The 20,923-nt window shown below is 36.1% G+C and overlaps 1 protein-coding gene across 1 annotated transcript in view; it reads right to left on the bottom strand.

Annotated features, from left to right (window-relative positions):
• LOC148871297 (pentatricopeptide (PPR) repeat-containing protein) overlaps positions 1–19,753 on the bottom strand; it is a 76,697-nt gene extending 56,944 nt beyond the window's left edge. Inside the window, exons 1-4 of the mRNA XM_088974129.1 lie at positions 18,787–19,753; positions 13,934–14,061; positions 12,969–13,109; positions 1,471–1,557 (exon numbers count right to left, since the gene is read on the bottom strand). Coding sequence (XP_088830255.1) covers positions 1,471–1,557; positions 12,969–13,109; positions 13,934–14,061; positions 18,787–19,668 — 1,238 coding nt within the window. The 5' untranslated portion in view covers positions 19,669–19,753. The remainder of the gene's footprint in view (positions 1–1,470; positions 1,558–12,968; positions 13,110–13,933; positions 14,062–18,786) is intronic.
• Between the last annotated feature and the right edge of the window lie 1,170 nt (positions 19,754–20,923).

Raw genomic sequence — 20,923 nt, 5'->3', positions numbered from 1 at the left:
AAGCAAGGGGTGCATAGAGAAAAAAAAAAGTTTTGGGCTCAATAGTAATTTGCTTTATAACTGAGGATGCATCTCGCACCTCCACTTGGGAAGCCTCTTTGTATACTCTCTGGTTTAATTATTAATAAATCATTTCTTTATTGATCAAAAAAAAAATGTTTCAACTGTGGTAGTGCAGTAAGGGAGGAGGAAGTGAAAGCGGTGGTAAAGTGCCTACCTGTTTTGAGAGAGAGGTTGGTGGATACGAAGGAGGTGTGGAGGGTGAAGAGGCAGGAAGAAGGGGAGTAGAGGTGAAGTCAGAAGACATTCAAGTGCTATAAAGGAGACGGGACCACGGGAGGATGCAAATTGGCAAGCTTCAGGAAGGAAGGTGGTTGGGGAAGAGGGAAGAGTCACTAGGGATGATGAAGCAAGAGAAGGAAGTGAAGGCACATCTACTCAAGTCTATAAAAGGAAAAGAGGATATAAAACCAAATCTTTAGAGGACGATGGGGATGAAATTGATGAGACTTGAGAAGGAAGTGACCAAGAAAACAAAGCAATTCTTGATGAAGTTTACCACAATGGAAGAACAATTGATCTGGAGAAGGTAGTAAATACAGAAATGGAGCTTAGTAAGATGTAGGGTTTATTTTTCTTGGGAGGAGATGATTTTACAAGGAAGGCTTTTAGAGAATTAGAAAAGGGTTGGAAAAAGAGTAAGGCAGCTTTGGAAGAGGTAGAGGTTATTGTTAGGGCTGAAGATAATATTGATAGAAGGAAGTCAGTGGGAGAGGCAGGGGATGGAATCCGATGGAGACAAAAGGAGGGTGAGGTAATTGTAGTCCAGACTTTAGAGAATAATGCAGTGTTGGATCTAGAGAGGATCAAGGCGATCAACAACTCCAAGGATCCAAAAGACCCAAAAAAAACACTCTAATGCAGTAAGATGCGTCAAAAATCAGAGAGATGTCTAAAATGTTCTGGTCTCAAAAGTGAAGAAAACTATGAAAGCTCCAAAGAGAAATAAAGAGGTTCTTCTTCAAGCCACTGGAGGAGCTGCAAGTTACAGTGAAGTGGTGGTGAATGTGTTGAGGACTGTAGTGTTTTGGTGTCTGTGTTTTCTTCTTTGGAAGTTCATGGGGGTTATAGCATTCTAGATTCGGGTCGATACAGTGGCCTGTTATTGAGTTGTTTGATTGAAAGTTATTTTTTGTTATGTTTGTAAAGGTTGTTTGGAGCAGGGTAGTTGTTGTTTAGTCGTTTGTAGTGGTGAGAGTATGAAGTTGACAGTGGTAGATGAAAGGTATGGCTGAGGAATTGAGTGTGTTGGAGGTTGCTTTGATGTTTTTCCTCTATTGGTTGACTTCTGGTCACCTTTCGTTTACCTTCTTTCTTCTTTTAATAAGTTTTTATTTTATATTCAAAAAAAAAAAAAAAAAAAGGCATCACATAAACTGATGAACCAAGATCTTATAACAGAATACTCACCAATGGGCATAAATTATGTTACCATATATGATAGCATTCAAGGTTGTATGCCTCTCTTTGGCTTCCTTGAACCATTTATCTGCAGCTCTTCCAATAGAAAATAAACAAGTATTAGGGAAACATACAAGATCACATGCCTATGATTGTTTTATCATCAATAACAAAGCATATGCCCAGGCTTTCATCCAACCAATTTCACTGCCTAAAGATTATGATGATATAAAAAGATAGGCTGCTCTTAAAATAATGTGTTTACAAGAAAGATAATAATAGAGATTCCATGATTATAAGTAATTTTAACATGGGAGTGGGGACTTTCATGTCCAATGAACAGCTCAAAGGATAATAAGCAACTGCAAGTGAATGCATGTAATTAATAAGTGCAAGAAAATAAAAAGAAACACCATAATCCTACAAGAATGATACTTTGGTTATATGTGACAAACCATATTTTTCTAGTTGAACTGACAAAAGTAGATATTTTGGCTATATATAGATAGGACACATCAACACATAGATGCAGTATCATCACCAACAATTTCTAAATTATTAAAACATCTTCCAATACCCAAAATCTAAAGACAAAAATATGCCTAGGTACTAATACATGTCTGCTGAAGACTTCATTCAAGTTAACAAGGAACTACACTCCAAGTTAATTAACTCCTGTAGAGAAGATGGGCCGAATGAACCATAGGCTGTTTATCCTTTTTTATCTTTTATGTTCTTTGCTGTAATGGGCCTTATTCTGGGCCTATTCTTTCTATGTTATGTTCTTTTAATTTCCTGCCCAACTAAGGGCCTCTTTGTAAATTATCAAAGTTTAACTTAATAAAATAGTCTTAGGGGTGTAAGAGTGGAGATTAAGATTTGAAACTCTCTTACTCTGAACCCCTATTGCCGCCATCTTCTTCTTCATCTTCTCTTCCTTAGAAGAATGATTTCTGTTATTTTATTTTGATTTCTGCATCTGTTCTAAACAGTCCTTTATTCTCAAAAGACTGTTTTTCTTCTTGGTATCAAAGCAGGCTCTCTTTTCCCTTTTTTTGTTCTATCGTACAGACTGTTAAAGAGACTTTGTTCAGCCCAGTTGTTAGTGGTTTCTGGAGAGAAGAGGATTGACTTTGTCGCCTCCTTGGCTGATTCAAGTGTATTGCTCGAAACCCTAATTTTCTGGAGAAATCTGTTTGCGAGCCCCGTAGGGTGTTTGGACTGGGCGTTCAGTGTCTGGAGGATTTCTGATTTTCCTTCTTGAAGATCGAACCAAGTTGTTTGGTGTTTCGTGTAGTCTTCATTTGGTGTCCTTTGAAGTTGGTTGAAATCTTTTTGAAGTGTTTAAAGATATGAACTCCTCAGAGATTGAAAACAAAAATGTTGCTGAATCCGGGCAGGTTCCGGGAGCCTCTGTTGACTCTCTACTAATTGTGACCACAGTCAAGATGGATGGAACTAATTATCTGGCATGGTTACAATCGGTAAAGATTCATATCTATAGTAGAGGAAAGTGGGGTTTTATCTCCGGGAGCAAAAAGGCTCCCTCAAAAGATGATCCATCTTATGAGAAGTGGATGCAAGAAAATTATACTGTTATTGGGTGGCTTGTGAACTCAATGCAGCCACAGATTAGTCAACACTATTTGTGGATGAATTCAGTAAAGGAAATATGGGATAGTGTTGCTGAAACCTATTCCCAAAAATTAAATGTGGCCAGAGCTTACAAGTTGAGAAGTGATGTGAAGAATTTAAGACAGGGGGAGAAACCTTTAGCTGTATACTTCTCAACACTGAAGTCTTTGTGGCAAGAAATAGATTTGATAGAAGCTATAACCTAGGACACCACTAATGATGCAAAGACCTACAGAAAACTGGTTGAGAGAAACAGGGTGTTTGAGTTCTTAACTGGACTAAACCCAGAGTATGATATTACAAAACAAAATATTTTATCCAAGGATAGTGTCACACTATCACAAGCATATGCCTTGGTAAGTAGTGAAGAAAGAAGAAGGCTTGTCCAGGTTCAAGGGGCTGGTCTAAATGATCACTTTGCTAATATGGGAGTAATACCCAAAGGGGTTGCAGCGACTCCAAGTGGCTCAGGGAAGAAAGAGGTTGTCTGTGAGTACTGTAAAAGGCCAAAACACACTAAAGACAAGTGTTGGAAATTACATCCTGAGCTTGTACCTCTTCGGTTTCAGAAGAAGCATGATAATAAAAGGGCAGGGAGTGCTAATGTTGTTGCTGGTCTAGATAATGACAAATATCACACTGAAGAGATGACAGCTAGTGCGCAGTTAGCAGCCATGAAAGCAGAATATGAGAAGTTTGGGAGGATGATCAGTCACCTAGAGGGTGTGACTTCTTCTTCCAACCCTTCAGAAAATTCAACATCTTCTGCATTTGCTCATTCAGGTATAAGGGCTTCTACCAATCATGCAACCATTTCAGGTAATCGTAGAATCCCTTGGATTATTGATTCAGGTGCTTCTAATCATATGACCAACCTTTCTACCATGTTTGTTTCATATGATTTACTTCTTGGACGTGACAAAATCACCCTAGCCGATGGCTCTCTTGCCCCTATCTCCGGCAAGGGAACCATCAAGGCTACAGACTCCTTGGTTCTTCCTTCTGCTCTTCATGTACCTAAACTAAATACAAACTTGTTATCTGTAAGTAGTCTAACTAAGACATTAAACTATTGTTATCAGAAGGTGATTGGGAGTGGCCGTGAGGCGAATGGAATATACCTGCTTGACACTCCGGGACAGTGCCCTGAACAACCTAGAAAAGCTGCTTTTGGGTCTATATCTACAGAGTCTATCAGTCAAGTCATGTTATGTCATTTTCGTTTGGGTCATCTTTCTTTTTCTGCATTGAGTCATTTATTCCTTGAACTGTTTAAGGGAATTAGTTTGTCCAGTCTTCATTGTGAGTCTTGTGAGTTGTCAAGGCATTGTAGAAACAGTTATCCCTTGAGTAATAAAAGATCTTTTCTCCTTTTAATATTGTGCACTCTGATGTGTGGGGGCCTTACCACTTACCCTCTATGGGTGGCTACAAATATTTTATCTTGTTCATTGATGACTTTTCTCGGTTTACTTGGATATTCCTGATGAAATCCCGTGATGAAGTTCCCAAACTTGTGAGGCAATTCCATGAATTTGTCCTAACCCAATTAGATACCAGGATTAAAATTTTCAGATCTGACAATGCAAAAGAATATTTTGAGAAGAACTTGTCCTGCTATCTCACTGATTTAGGGGTTATTCATCAAAGCTCCTGTGTTAGGACCCCAAAACAGAATGGAGTTGCTGAAAGAAAAAATAGACATATTGTTGAAGTCGCAAGAAGTATTCTGTTTGCCTCACATGTCCCTACAAAGTTTTGGGGTGATGTTGTTCTCACTGCTACCTACCTTATAAACCGTATGCCATCTAGGGTTTTGGGTTTTAAGTCTCCTTTCAATCTCCTTCATTCGGACAAGGAGGTTTTTTCTATTCCTCTTCGTGTCTTTGGTTGCACCTGTTATGTACATATTCCTAGTGTCCAAAGACATAAATTTGAACCAAAAGCCCACAAGTGTATCTTCCTTGGTTATTCCCCCATATAGAAGGGTTACTGTTGCTTTGATCCAAAGACTAGTACTCGATATGTCACAATGGATGTCACCTTTGATGAGCTTTCTTCCTTTTATGGTTCCTCTCTGGAGGGACATTGTCCAAAGGGGGAGAATTTGTCACAGGTCTTTGCTCTTCCTCTTCCTGTCCCAGTTAAGTCTTTTACTGAGTCTCTTCCTCCTTCAAATGAATCAAGGGAGGATCAATCATTCCACTCTTCCTGTCCCAATGTTCTTCCCCCTTTACCTCCTCATCCTCTTTTTAATCCCATGATGTATCAAAGGCAAAGATCCAGAAATAAGCAGGTTGTTTCCCCTACAACACATGAGCCTCATGCACTTCCAATTACAGATGAGACAGTAGGTACTGTTTCAGCCCCTTTGGACCCATCCTTCCCAGACCTTGATATCCCCATTGCTATTAGGAAAGGAAAAAGAAAGTGTACTACACATTGCATTTCCAAACACCTTTCTTATAGTTTGCTTTCTCCTTCATATTTTGCCTACCTTTCTTCTGTTGCCTCTAATCCAATTCCTAGGTATGTGTCAGAAGCTCTTGATATTCTAGAATGGAGGGATGCTATGAGATCAGAAATTGATGCCCTACACAAGAATGACACTTGGGAAGTGGTTGATTTGCCTGAAGGGAAGGATCCAGTTGGCTGTAAGTGGGTCTTTACTATCAAATATCATGCTGATGGCACCATTGAGAAGTACAAGGCTAGGTTGGTTGCAAAAGGTTATACAGAGACATATGGGATTGATTATCTAGAGACCTTTGCCCCTGTTGCCAAGATGACTTCTGTGACAGTTCTTCTATCTTTGACTGCTCACTCAGACTGGCCACTTTATCAACTGGATGTAAAGAATGCATTTCTGAATGGAGAATTACATGAGGAGGTTTATATGTCTCTTCCTCCAGGGATGTATGAAACGGATATGAAAGGAAAGGTATGCAAGCTGAAGAGATCTCTTAATGGACTAAAACAATCCCCTAGAGCATGGTTTGAGAGGTTTAGGGCTGCCCTTGTTAACTTTGGTTATGCACAGACACAGTCTAATCATACTCTCTTTGTGAAGAGGAGTGGATTCCTGGCAGTGTACCTGATTGTGTATGTTGATGATATTGTTGTGACTGGTAATGATGTCTCGGGAATTAATGATCTCAAATCTTTTCTTCATACAGAGTCTAAGATCAAAGATCTGGGGGAATTGAGATACTTTCTTGGCATAGAAGTTGCTAGATCCAATGATGGGATTCTTATCTCTCATAGGAAGTATGTTCTTGATTTGCTCTTTGAAACAGGGAAGATGGGTGCTAAACCAGTTGCTACTCCTATTGATACGAGTCATAAACTCTCTGCTTCAGATGGAATATTGTTAGAAGACAAAGGAGTCTTCTAGAGACTCCTTGGAAAACTTCTTTATCTATGCATGACTCGGCCAGACATTGCATATGCTGTCAGTTGCATCAACCAATTCATGCATGCTCCCCGGGATACTCATATGGCAGCAACAGAGCGAATCCTGTGTTATTTGAAGGGCTCCCCTGGAAAGGGAATTCTATTTTCCAAGCATGGCCATATGAAACTTGAAACCTATACAGATGCTGACTGGGCTGGAAACATTGATGACAGAAGATCTACTTCTGGGTACTACAGCTTGGTGGCAGGTAATATTGTCTCTTGTAGAAGCAAGAAACAATCTGTTGTTGCTCGATCTTCAGTAGAAGCAGAATACAGAGCCATGGCGCATGGAGTTTCTGAACTATTGTGGCTAAAATCATTGATGGAGGAACTGGGGATTGAGCATGATAAGCCAATGATGTTATACTATGATAATCAGGCCGCCATCAATATTGCTCACAACCCAGTACAACATGACAGAACTAAGCATATTGAAGTTGACAGACACTTCATTTAAGAAAGGGTGGCTTCTGGTGAATTATGTCTACCTTTCATCACCTCTGAAGGACAATTAGCAGATTTCCTCACCAAGGGCATTCCCAAGGCTAAACTTCAGCAAGATACTGGCAAGCTTGGCATGACTGACATCTATGCTCAGTTTGAGGGGGAGTGTAGAGAAGATGGGTCGAATGGCCCAAAGGCTGTTTATCCTTTTTTATCTTTTATGTTCTTTGCTGTAATGGGCCTTATTCTGGGTCTATTCTTTCTATGTTATGTTCTTTTAATTTTTTGCCCAACTAAGGGCCTCTTTGTAAATTATCAAAGTTTAACTTAATAAAATAGTGTTAGGGGTGTAAGAGTGGAGATTAAGGTTCGAAACTCTCTTACTCTAAACCCCTATTGTCGCCATCTTCTTCTTCATCTTCTCTTCCTTAGAAGAATGATTTCTGTTATTTTATTTTGATTTATGCATCTGTTCTAAATAGTCCTTTATTCTCAAAAGACTGTTTTTCTTCTACTCCAAAAAAAATAACTTGGTTTTTGGATGGTGATAATAGCTGTAAGTTATTAGTTCCATTTCAAAACTATTCTCAACTCTTGTTTATAATGTTTATATAATTACTGAACTTCATGGAAAAAAGCAATTGTATGAAAAAATGGTTCTAATGTCTATATTATCTATCATCTAAGATTCATATGGTGCATGTGTGCAAGGAAGATATCTTCAAAGTGTACTCGTAGCTTTAATAACAACTACTAAAATATCCAATATTTTACTCAACCTCATCTCCCAATCTAAAAAGAGTTTTAAATAAAAAGATGGCAACCAAAACAATAAGGTAATTCTAGTTAGCCCCACAAAAACAACTTAGTTTTTTGAATAGTGATAGTATCTATATGTTATTGCAGTCAGTCTGATAATGGTCGAGTGACACTGCTTCTTCAGTTCAAACCAAGGAATCCCTTCGATATGATCCAAAATGGATCTTGTTATATCATTGATCAGAGATTTCTACATGAAGAATACGAATTGGAATTTGAAGGGAAAGGTAGCTCTTAACCCACAACAAATGGAGGAGGATTTATTCAATCACATAATTTGGGCTCCTAAAATATGGCACCCATGTGGCAGTCTATTTGATTGTATCAAAAGACCCAATAAATTGGGATTTCCCTAATGGGCTAGGTCATTTTTGGGAAAATGAATCATTTATCATAAAGAAGATGAGCTTCAAGAGAATAATACAGAGTTCTTGCAAAGTTGAACCATGCAATACTAGGCACGAGATAGATCTTCCAAAGAATAAGGCTTTTTTCGAATAAGCAGATTCATCTGGAACCCTGGAAATAGGGTTGGAAATTTTGACCCCAACCCATTTGACCTACTCATTTAAATAGTGGATCAATATGTGTCAATTGACCCACTTGGGTCAAGGGAAAAGGGTCAGGGTGGGTTGGGTCATGGATACCCATTGGGTCAAGATGGGTAAAGCTCACCACTCATAACTTCTTAATCGGTCACCACCAATAGTGCTTTGCCGCCACTTTTCTCTTCTTCTCCACTAGAAAAGCAACCTTTGTTTTCTTCTAGTTTGAACATTTCTTCTTCTTCACTAGTGACCACTAACAACGCTTTGCCACTCCTTTTCTTCCTCTCCACCAAAAAAACGATCTTTGTTCTCTTTTTGTACTCCTTCAATACAAAGAAGATTGACCCCCCCCACCCCTTGGCATATCACCGAGATTGATCTGACTATGGTGTGGGTTGATCTGACCAATGGGCCTCTTCCCTCTTTTTATTCTTCTAATCACCGGTAGCTCAAGCAACAAAACAGGGTTCAAGGATGTTTTGGTATAGAGAAGATAGAACCCCCCAAAATTGCCAGGGTTGATCTCATCTTCTATTAGTGCTAGTTGACAGAGGATGTCAATGCTACTTGATAGAGGATGCCCAATTACTCTGGAATTTTGAAATTTTTGTTTATGACTAATGTCTCATGCTAGTTGACAGAGGATGGTCGATGCCACTCGATAAAGGAGGTCGACTTCTGCTACTCGTCAAAATACTCTAGTACCAACAATTTTATTTTTGCAATTTTGAATTTTTTATCACATTTTCTTTATTTTTAATTTATGTTTTTATTGAAATTGAAACTTGAAATATATATTTTTTTAATTTTTTATCATTCTCTACAATTTCTACTTTTTTGGTCATATATATTAAATTTTTCTCATTTTCTTTTTCTTTTTTTTGCAATTTTTTCTTTTTTTTTGTTGAAATATATAATTTTTTGAAAATTTTATCATCTTTTGCATTTTCTACAATTATTGTTTTTTAGTTGAAACATATACTTTTGAATTTTTTATATTTTTATGTGTTTTTTGCAAATTTTGCTTTTTTTAGTTGATATATATAGCTATATATATATGATTTTTTATCATTTTATGTATTTTTTCTACAATTTCTATTTTTGGCTGAAAAACATATTTTTTGAATTTTTTATCAATTTAAGTAATTTTTTTAATTTTCATATATGCGGGTGACCCGACCCATATCTACCATGTTGAAGTCATGAAAAAGGACAAATGGTTCTCTTAGATTTGATTTTTGGATATACGGGTTGACCCTTGACCCAACCTAGTTGTGGCATTTGATGGAAAAAATGTAAAAAAATAAAAATAAAACAAAGGAAATAATCATTTATATTTGGTGAGGGTCAATACGGGTGGGCAAGGGTCAAGGTGGGTTGTGACCCACTAACAAGCATTTATAGTGGGTCATAGTGGGTTAGTGGGTCAATATGGATGAATTGGTACACACCCAACCCAACTCAACACCCAACACACCCATTTGCCACCCCTACATGTAGATCAATTCTTTTTTTTTTTCTATTCAAAGATCAGCCCTCTATTCTTTGTGTTTTCATGTGAGAATTCTTTGCAAATGAAGAGATATCAAAGGGGCTTCTTACTTCCCAAACAAATCCTCCTACATCTATATATAAACATTGGTTCATCAAGAATATGCAAGAAAAGCACTTCAAATTGTTGATTTATCGCCAAAGATGACTTAGAACCAATAATCTATTATCTAATGGATCTTTCCATTCTAATACTCTCTGAGAATTATCAATATTTATCAAATCTCTTCCTATCTAACAGAAAACTATTGGTTCAAATGACAAAAAGAAACATTGTTGAAACCATAGTGTTATCCTACCTTGTGTGTTTTAGACCTAAAGCAGCTAACTTTTCAGTTTTTAAATTTGACTAACAGGGGATGCTAGGGTTGTGGAGGTTGAGTGCCCCTGGAGGAATTACATCCCCAAAGAAACATGAAATAATACCTCATGTATATGCACAAATTGATGGAACTGTGAAGTACCAAGCAATAATTTTAAGCCACCATGTGGGCTGCATGCTGCATTTAACATGATCAAGATATCTCTAATAAGTAGTCATCACTTTGCTTCCAATATTACCCATTCGGGTCGGCCATAAGCTAGAGTTTTCACTTTTTACCACAATGAGGACTGGGTCATTGTTTTTACTTGGACTTGTTTTTTTTAGAGTAAAAATAAACTTTATTAAAAGAAAAAGGATCTACAAGCAGAGCAGCCACCAAAAATAAAAGGCCCATTTCCCACAATAGACATGTTAAACAGAACCATCCCAAAGCCCAACACACCCAAAACACAAACCTCCTAAATCCGAACCAAAATGACCCACTTAGAAACACCAAAATCTTGGCCAACCATTGCCATAACCATACCCAAAAGAACCACACCTGTAACCCTAGAATAACCCACATCAACAAACAACAATTTTGGAACAACTTGCATTGAATCTAAAACAAGCCTCTGCTACAATACATAGCTTTGATATGGATTTGCCTCCTCTTCCACCCCTTCCTCATCCCTCTGTATTTTTCAGGCCTCTTCCTTTTCTAACCAAGCAATCAATGTAGAAATCTATCATATGCTTTACCCTCTTACATCTAGGAATGCCTCCAAGTTTGTAACTTGCTCATATCACTATCCAAAAACATGCTCTAGAAGATGGATGTAGAAAATCTCATTTTCAGTGTGGTTTGTCAAAATTGAATGAGACACTTGACCATTTAGAGAGTTTCACCTTGTAAGACAACTACATACTCAGTGTTTTTCCAGGAAGTATTCCATTTAGAGGTCAAAATTGTCTCCACCACAATGTTTAAGATACTTCTTGCCAACTTGTGTCATAGTTTGGATTGACCAACAAGGAAACTCTTACATGTTATAGAGTTAGAAGATGGACGGGCCATTTGATAAGCTTAAGTGCAATGCAATGGAAGTGAATGACTTTCTGCTTTGTCTTTAATGGATAAAACAATTAAATAAGTAAATATTCAATGGTGCAGTTGTCAACCTAACTTCAGCTTCAGCCATTAAAAGAGATTATGAACCTCTTTAAAAGACAAAATAACAAGTCATTCAGTTCAACCATTTCAGCAGTTACAAACAGCTCTTAAGTCTAGCCCCCATGGTAGGAGACGTTATGATTGAAATTGTTGCAAAGATAAAATTCAATCAAGCGTTGGAGGTCATGTTATGACCTCAACAAACAACTCTTTGGGTCAACCATCTAGGTCAAATGGGTCAACCCATGAGGTAGTAGGAGACATTATCAAACAACTCAGTTTGTTATTTCTTGACCTATAGTGTTTATATAATTACTAAACTTTAATTAGAAAATGGATTGTGCAAAAGATGCTCCACTGCTTATAGTTATTTCTACTATATCTAATATATATAATGTTCATACATACAAGGAGGGTATCTTGCCTTCAGAGGTTACTCTTAGATTGAATTGAACTATAAAAAGATTCCGCCTTCCCACTCAACCATGGCTAAATAAAAGAAATCTAATTAAAAGAAGCTACAAATAATACAGTAATTAAGAACAAAGGGCTAGTGCATGCTTTTATAGCTTACTTAGAAATTTGAAGTTTTGATCAAGTTAACAACTCTTAATATGTGATAAAAACAAAGTTGTCAAGGATACACCTAGGCAGGTGCCTAGGTGACAAGGCGCCCTCGAGGCTTTTCTCGCCTAATCACCAAGCAGTTTTGCACACTGTGTTATAAAATACTTTTATATTCTAAATTTTTTGAGATCATAATTATATAATAGACATTATTAAACAAAAATATTCATTTTATGTGTTTATATACTAATTTCTTTTTATTATTTTCTTATTTGTTAGGGTTTAATCACATTGCTAAATGTTGTATTTAACCCTGAAAGACTTCAAAACCTGAACCAATAAGGAAGAACTTAAAATTTTGCCTAATCAGATCATTATCTTCTTGTTCAGTCCCCATATCTTTTGAATTTTCTTTTCTTCTTTTTCTTATGAATATGTTGATTTTCTATACTTTAGCATGAACATTATACTTTTCTTATGAAAGTTATGGATAATTATTAAGGAAATATGGTTATGGAACCTAGGGAACTACCCTAGGATATATGTTTTTTACTTGAAAAAAAAAATACATTGCCCAGTCGATGCCTAGGCAACTAGGCTACAAGGCACTCCCCTGTCGCCTAGCCTTACCTAGGAGCCTTGAAAATTTTGTAAAAGAAGGGCTAACAACCAAATCCCAATAACATGTACTGATTACTGAACCTTTATACATGACAAAGAAGGGCTAACAACCAAAGAGGCTTATTATGCTAAAACAATATAGGAATAGGACCAGTCAAAATGCACAGCTTCCCTCCAAGTTAATTGGAATTGCTTGTTAAAAAAATGGAGTGGATGTCAAAAAAATATTAAGGGGATAAAGGTGCACAACTCCCTATATATCATTCCAATATCTACATCAGACCTAATTACAAAATAAATGTCCCTGAGAAAGATAGGAAACTGTATTACACTAACCAACAAATGAAAACTAGAACATTTGAATTGCAAATATACATGTTTTACTTACTCAGCATCACCAATTTTGGCAAATCCCCCCACAATAATACTATACGTCACCAAACTCGCTTCGATGCCCTCTTCCTTCATTTTCCTTAAACAAGATAGTGCTTCATTCATGTCTCTACCAACTGCATAAGCGTGAATAAGGCTGCATGAAATGAACTACCTTTAATCTCAGAAGACAACAAATCCCGATAACTTAATAGGTAAATTACTTGTACCTTCCCTCGGGTTTACCTATTAACTTACTCAACCCTTATATTTTGGAGTTTGAGTTACTTATTCCAGCCCTCCATTAACTTGCTGTCATCTTCAGTGGAAAGTGTTCACATGACATTTAGAATTTTTTAAAATTCTGTAATACCCTGTATGGCACCTTCCCGTATGTTATATGAATAACCCTCGTTCATATTTCTTAAATAAGGGACAAATTAACGTTAAGGTGGGAATGAAAAGTTGAAAATAGGTTCAAGAAAAATAAAATAAATTAAAATTTTGAGATAGTAAACTCTATTTAGTGTTTAAAGATGAGGTTACCTTTATCAACATCAAAATATATTTAGAGACAAAGCTGGTATTTTATTATTAAAGGCATTTTGGCAAAATACTTAATTCTGTCTCTTCTGTTAACAAACCCCCTATAGTTTTGTGGTCAAGGGGGTAAAAGCTAATAGGTAAACCTAAGGGAAGGTCCTAGTATTTGATCAAAACCCCACAGGAGGTATAAGTAGTTTCCCAAACTTTGTAAAAAAGCACATAAAAGCGCAGCCAACTATTACTTGCACATAAACAAATTAACTATTGCATCACTATTATAAAATACGTAGAGAGAGGGAAAGAAACAAATGCACTTCACTGAAGTTCATTAGAGAATATCAAATGATGAGATGGATAAACAGCAGTTGCTATACTAAAATCGGAACAAAGTAAATTGAAAAGAATGCAGATAGGTAAGGACTAAGGAGTACATACTTCGTATAGACATGTGAGGTTGGTTCTATTCCCCTTGCTCGCATTCGCTCAAAAGCTTCACGTGCATGATGCATGTCTCCTCGACGTGCATAATAGTTGATCAATAGCCCAAACTCTCTTCTAGAAGGCTGATAATCCAAATACAGAAACCTTTATTTATACAGGACTTGAGTTAAAGTTAATATAGATGTTTACAACAGGAGAAATAATCCACATTATCTATTGAGTACTGAAGACTTAGATGTTGTACATGTACAGAGAACCACTGCAAGCCTATAGTTGGTACCTAAGGGTTGGGGCCTTAAAAAAACCTAGGCGATAGTTGACTTCTAGGTGAAACTTTAACTACACTTTGGAAAACACCTCAAGGTTCAATCTTGAGGCTTTCACTTAAAAATATAAGGCATATTCCTCAAAATCTGAGACAATGTATATATTTATGTTTCAACAAATTTAAAAGTGTTTCAAGATATCTTACATCTAAAGCTTGGTTATGGTTTATTAACAATTTATAAGACTAGTATGAGATTCTCTAAAGATAATTATTTCGTATAACCCTTATTTATGTGATCATTTATTCACCTATTTGTTCTTCATGATTCACATATAGAAAGGCAATCATATTGTGCATATTTCTATACTTTTCCTTATTTTAGTTTCAAATTGTTCTTAATGAAACTCATGAGATGAGGCTTATGCCTCACACATCCAAGAGCCTTGGTGCTTGGTGTAACACCTCTACATTTTTTTTTTTTTTTGATAATTTGTAACACCTCTACATTTTTAAAATTGGTATTACAGACAAATCCGTATATACATAGAAAAGGATTGGGTTCACAAATGCAGGTTCTCTCTCCTCACTATTGTTCTTCATGACCCTCTCAAAAAAGTGTTTTTTTTTAAATAAAAAACCATGAAATAAATACAATGGTATTAGAATTAAGTGTTCAATTTACATTGGAAAATGAAATTTGGTATGCCTATTAAAATTTTGTCAAAATTTTATCAATGTGTGTACTAAGTCCTATGTCCTTAACTCTCTAATCAATCTTCTCTTGATCAACTACTCATTAATTATCACATAGAGCATTTTAACTAGGGCAATGGAGCAGGTCAAGCCAAGATCCAAACCTGTAACATACCCACAGAATTAGAGAAAGATGGACAATATAGAAGTGTGTAACTTCAGTCCGATATGAGAGAAGAATACTATTGAGTTGGGCCTAGTTGTTTTTATTCTTATTTTAAGTTATCTAGTTAGGAAGTTGTTGGGCTTTAGGCCCATTGGTTTATGTTTTTAAGTTGTGTCTGTTCAGCTACATTAGTAGCCGCCCTACTAAGGGCATCCTTGTAATATCTCATCCTTTCAGTTAAGTATAAATTATAATGAGGGGTTGGCGGCTAGGGTTTATCTAAGAATCCTGGTTGACTTCCTACTCTTTTCTCCTCCTCTTTTCTTCTCTACTGCTGAAATCTTCATTTTCCTCCTCTTTCCCTTCACAAGAAATTCAACTAAATCTGCAATCAGTGGTTTCTACTAATACTACTTGCATTAAAAGAAAATTAAAGAAAAATGATTATAAGGCCAGCAACATTCTACAAGTAGAGTGTTGGGCAATCAAGAAACAATATGTCCAAACAATCAATGTAGCAGAAATATGAATGTTGACATGGATGAGTGGGAAAACTACAAACAATAAGATAAAAAATGAACATAATCAAAGAAACATGGGAAAAGCTCCAATAAGTGATATACTGAGGGAAAGTAGACTATGATGGTTTGGTCACGTATAGAGAAAGAGAAGACCATCTACAGAACCAGTAATAAGGGATCTATTATAAGTTAAAGGATCTAGAATAGCTAGGGCCAGACTAAAAAGGGCATGAATTGTAGTGAAAACGATTTTAAGAGCACATAATTTACAATGAATATGGAACTCAATGGAGCAAAATGATAGAATAGGATTAATGTAACCAACGATCAAAGTATCAGTATCGGGTATCATATCGTATAAGTCAGATACGGATATGGATACGCTTTGGAAACGCATAGATATGAATGAAAGGTATAGAAACGCTTGGATACGCTAGTGAAATTCATACAAACCACATAAATACATTAATCATACTAAACCAAAAGCTGAATTATCTACGAATAAGGTATAAACACATGTGAAATGCATACTTCAATAGGTTATATGAAGAGAAATATTACAGCAAACAATACTAGGACTCTAGAACATTCAAACATTGTACAATAATTATCACTCTTTCAATTTTATAATTATAATTTTCAATTTTTATTAATTATGGGTATATTTATTAATTTAGTATTTTATTTAAATAACAACTACTTTTTAAATAATAAATATGCTTTCATTTTTAACATATAATGTTTTATTTTACACATAATTGTAAAATAAAACAAATAAATCATTTAAGATAGATAAAATAAATTATATTTAATTTTCAGTTTTTATTAAATTTTTTGGGAAAATTAAATCTTAAGTTATTCGTTTCAGTGTGTATAATTATAATTTTCTGTTTTCCATTAATTTTGTTGGGAAAATTTATTTATTTAGAATTTTTATATATTAACTCTATTTTTTCAAATAATAACTATGTTTTCATTTTTAACATATAATTATGTGTAAAATAAAATATATAAATCATCTAAGGTAGATGAAATATATTATTTATATATTTTTTAGCTTTTATTAAATTTTTTGGAAAAATTAAATCTTAAATTATTTATTTCAGTTTTCATACTACTATTTTTTAACTTGTATTAAAGATGAAAAACAATCCAAAAGTACTCAATGTACAATTTTGTCAAACTAGACACGGATACACCTCCATATCGGTGTGTATCGGACCATATCCATCAATACGGTGCGATACGGCCCAATATGAAGGCCTATCATACTATACACACGACTCACAGGATACGTATCCAATCGTAGCATATCCTATATCCATGGTCATGGATACAGATACGATACACCTCGTATCGGGAGTATCGTACCGATACCTTAATCCTTGAATGTAACCAATCCCATATGGTTGGGACAAGGCTTAATGAAGTTCAGTTGAGTATCAATAACATAGTATTTTATTAATATGAAAATTAAGCATGGTACAACAGAAAGCAATGGGGAAGAGGTAACCTCCCCAAGAAACAAAAAACAGGTTACAACCCAGCCTAGGAGGCCAGAACATTTGTTCCCTTCCCACCCCTTGCTTATCAAGTGCATCCACAAAAGAATTGGCACTTCTCTTTACCCATTGAATCTGAATCTCTACTCACTGAGTTAACCGTATTGAATTGAGTTGAGTGTGTTTTAAATTTAGCTAGGGAATTTAATGTCAAATTAGGAATTTTTTTTTTGTAAATTTTATTATTTTTGAACTAGAAATTTGGAGTCTATAAAAATGGTACTGTAATGGCATGAACCTATCATTACATTGAATCTAAGTTTTCTATTGAGAATTTATAAGTTTTTCCTTGTCAATTTAAAAGGCCTTCTTGCAAATTCAACAGTTCTCTTAATAGGGGACAAGACAGCAATCTTGTTCTCTATCCTTTCATGCCTACCACTATGTTAAAAATAGCAAAGGAGCATCTAGTGGTTATCTAACAAAAAGATCCCAAAAAATAACAGCACCAATACCTAGTTTGCTAAGCTAAACTTTGAGTCAAATTAGAATTCTGGAGTTTTTAAAGTATGGCACTAAAGTGGCGCAAATCTAGTAATGAACGACATTTGAGTCTTTGATTGAGATCTTTCCAATTTTATATTGTGAACTCAAGAATTCTCTTAATTTGGGTGAGATGGTGATCTTGCTTAGTTGCTCTTAACCCTTTTACATCTACCACCATGTCAAGAAAGGAGCATGGATTACTTCTCCACAAGAAAGTTCCTAATAAATAATAAAATGAATATCTTCAGACTCTAAATATGTTACATGGTCAGAATACTAGACCACGTATAGTATTTTGGCTTTTGGGGCAAAAAAGGTGATATGGCAAGGGCTCTTCATTTTCTGAAACCCAAGCACACTAACGAACAGACACAATTTCATAATAACATGCCATATTTCTATTTAAACAATTTTTTTATTAAAACACTACAAACCTCATCTCCTTTTGATACTGTTGCTAAAATATCACTCATACAATGCTAGTTTGTTCTAAGAAATTCTCTATCATGTTCAAAATTTACATGAATAAGCTACATAAGGAACATATCTTTCAGAAATACAAATGGTATTACATATCTACATTTTGGGTTTTCCAATGTCAGTAGTGGCAGGAAGCCAGGAGGAACCAACATAAAGAATAAGAAAATACATCCCACTTGTATGGAAACAGATAAGAGAATCAGTCATAATCATTCTATTAATAAAATTAAAAGTAAAATAAAGAATGATGCAGGCATCCCCAGCATCATTGCATTATAATAGTCCTATGTAATTTATGTCCATAAGGTGATTGAATTAGCAAGTATATAAAAAAATCTGGAAATTCATCAGAATAATGAAATTTGAGTTTAAAACTTGTCACAGATTGGTAGGAATCCTAAAATGTTGACAATTCAAAATAGCTTGCAATTGGAACCTTTCGAACTACATTGAACCAAGACGAAAAGCTACTCATATTCATATAAGTTGTACAATTACCAACTACCAAGAACCAAGAAAGAAAAGACGCTATTATAGAATTATTCTCAAAAAAAAGGAAAAAAATAACTATCGTATTGTACAAGTAGCATCCAGACATGTCCTGTCCCGTCTTAATGAAATCAAGTTTCGCATTCAAAAGTATACTACAAAATCCTTTCAGTATAACCTACCTTCTTAATCTTTTCAAAGGACTGAACAACAGCCTGCCAATTCTCCGGTTCAGTCTCAAGAACCTTCCTGAACTCCCTGCGGGAAATGTCCCTCTCTTCGTGCCACTTAGACCTATACTCTGTTCCGTCAGACCCAGCCACCCATCTCGCTCTCTCCGCCGACCTTGCTTTCAGTCTCCTCCCATCGTCCAACTTCACGGTCAGAATCCTCCCATGAAATTCCACACCGTCAAACTCCACTGCCTTTGAAGCTGAGTTCGTAGATGTTGGGCCACCATAAATGATGAAGCCATAGCCAACATTCCTCTCGGGATCATCATGGCCTTTTATCAGTATCACATTCTTAATGGGCCCGAACTGCCGGAAAAATTCTGCAACTTCGTTTTTCTTAATCCAGAGGGGTAGGTTGCCAACAAATATTTTACCTTCTTGCCTGAATTCAGGGGTCGAGGTACTCTCAGAGCCTGCATTGGCTGAAGATTCATCTTTTACGTCTTCCCCATCAATAACTGGAACCGCTTCTTCTATTGGCGCCGGCGGGGGAGGAGGAGGAGGAGAGATTTTGCTGGAAAGCCATAGTTTGTTTGCAAGGTTGTCTTGATTTTGAGAGGTTTCGGATGGACCTGTGAAATTCCATAGTGGGTTGGTGGAGATTCTAGGCTGTGGAGGGTTGGATTTGGCGGGGGGAGATTTGAGTGTTTTGGGGCGGCGGACGTTATCAGAAAGGCGGGAAGGGTTGGCAGACGTCTCAGATTCCGGAGAGAATTTTGCCGATAGTTTAAGGGTGAGAGGAAATGATTGGGATTTTCCGGCGAAGGTGGAGGGAGAGAAGGGTGAGGAGTGACACTGGTGTGTGGAAGAGATTGAAAAAATATCCATCATCGTTTGGTCATGGACAGAGAAGAGGTCCAACAACCTCTACTTTGCAACTGTTTTATAAAAGGAATCTTTTGCATATCCGTTTTTTTAGATTTTTCCGGTTTCAAGTCTTTGCAGCATCATTTTTTCACTTCTAAGATCAGCTTTGCGTTATCCATAAAAATTAAATTAATAAAGTTTTGCATATAAACAAAATCGGATACATTTGCAAAAAATAAAATAAAATAAATTGCAAAAACAGCGACCTGTCACGGGGGTAGTTCGCGGCAACAAAAATGTCTGTTGGGATCAAAATGCCCTGATTTAAAAAGCCCTCCATTCTTCTCTTAAGACACTCTTTCACTCCGTTCTTGTTGCATATCTCAGTAGGCCTGTTTATGGGTCGGATTCGGGCCGGATTTTGCTTCTTTTTAAACAGAAAATTACTGGGCCCGAGTCCGAATATGATCCAACCATTGGGCCTAGATTTTGAGCCTAAATCTAGCCCTATATAAAGCCCAAAACCCAATTTGATATGTATTTTATAACATATTAATTATATATTATATTATATGATACTTTATATATTATATAATATTTTATACATTTAATATATGTAATACCTTTTTGTTATTAATTTTATTATTATATAATATATATTATGTATTATTAGCATATATATTATATTTTTGTTATATATTTAATATTATCAGGCTAGGCTTATTTGTGAAAGCCCGATCCCAACTCGAAAAATAGTCTGGCCCGATTTTTAGAGCCTGAGTCCAAACTTGCGGGCTTAAAGATTTATCTAAACCCGATTTAAGAAGGGTCGGGCTGAGCCAACCTATCGGACTACCCGGCCCATGAATAGGCCTACCTTCCACTCATTATTGTTCTTGTTTAGGATCTTTCTCTAATGGTGGGTGAAAAAGGTCTCCATCAAGGTCAAGTAGACACCCGACCTCAAACACCCGTTCAAAGTGTAAGTCGAAGATGATTTCTTTCTTCTCTTAATTTGCTATTGATTATTGTTTATTCTTCCTTCCTTTAGATTTGGTCTTCAAATATCTGAGTTTGTTTATACCAATGCCTAGGGGTGACCATGGGTCGGGCCGGTTGGGCTTTGCACTTATAATAAGGGCTATAGCTTAGGCCCAAGCTTGGCCCGGGGTTCCAGCCTATAACATAAGCTCTCACCCAGGTCTACACGGGCCTAGGCCGAGTCGGGCCTAATTCTAGGCCAATGTCTTTCATATATAAAACATTACATATCTATAAT

The sequence above is a fragment of the Nelumbo lutea genome, chromosome 2, assembly GCF_056320005.1.
Source record: "Nelumbo lutea isolate HS-2025 chromosome 2, American lotus-T2T, whole genome shotgun sequence".
Lineage (NCBI taxonomy): Eukaryota > Viridiplantae > Streptophyta > Magnoliopsida > Proteales > Nelumbonaceae > Nelumbo > Nelumbo lutea.
Note: the sequence above shows the minus strand (reverse complement) of the source record. Positions and strands in the feature narration are given on the sequence as shown.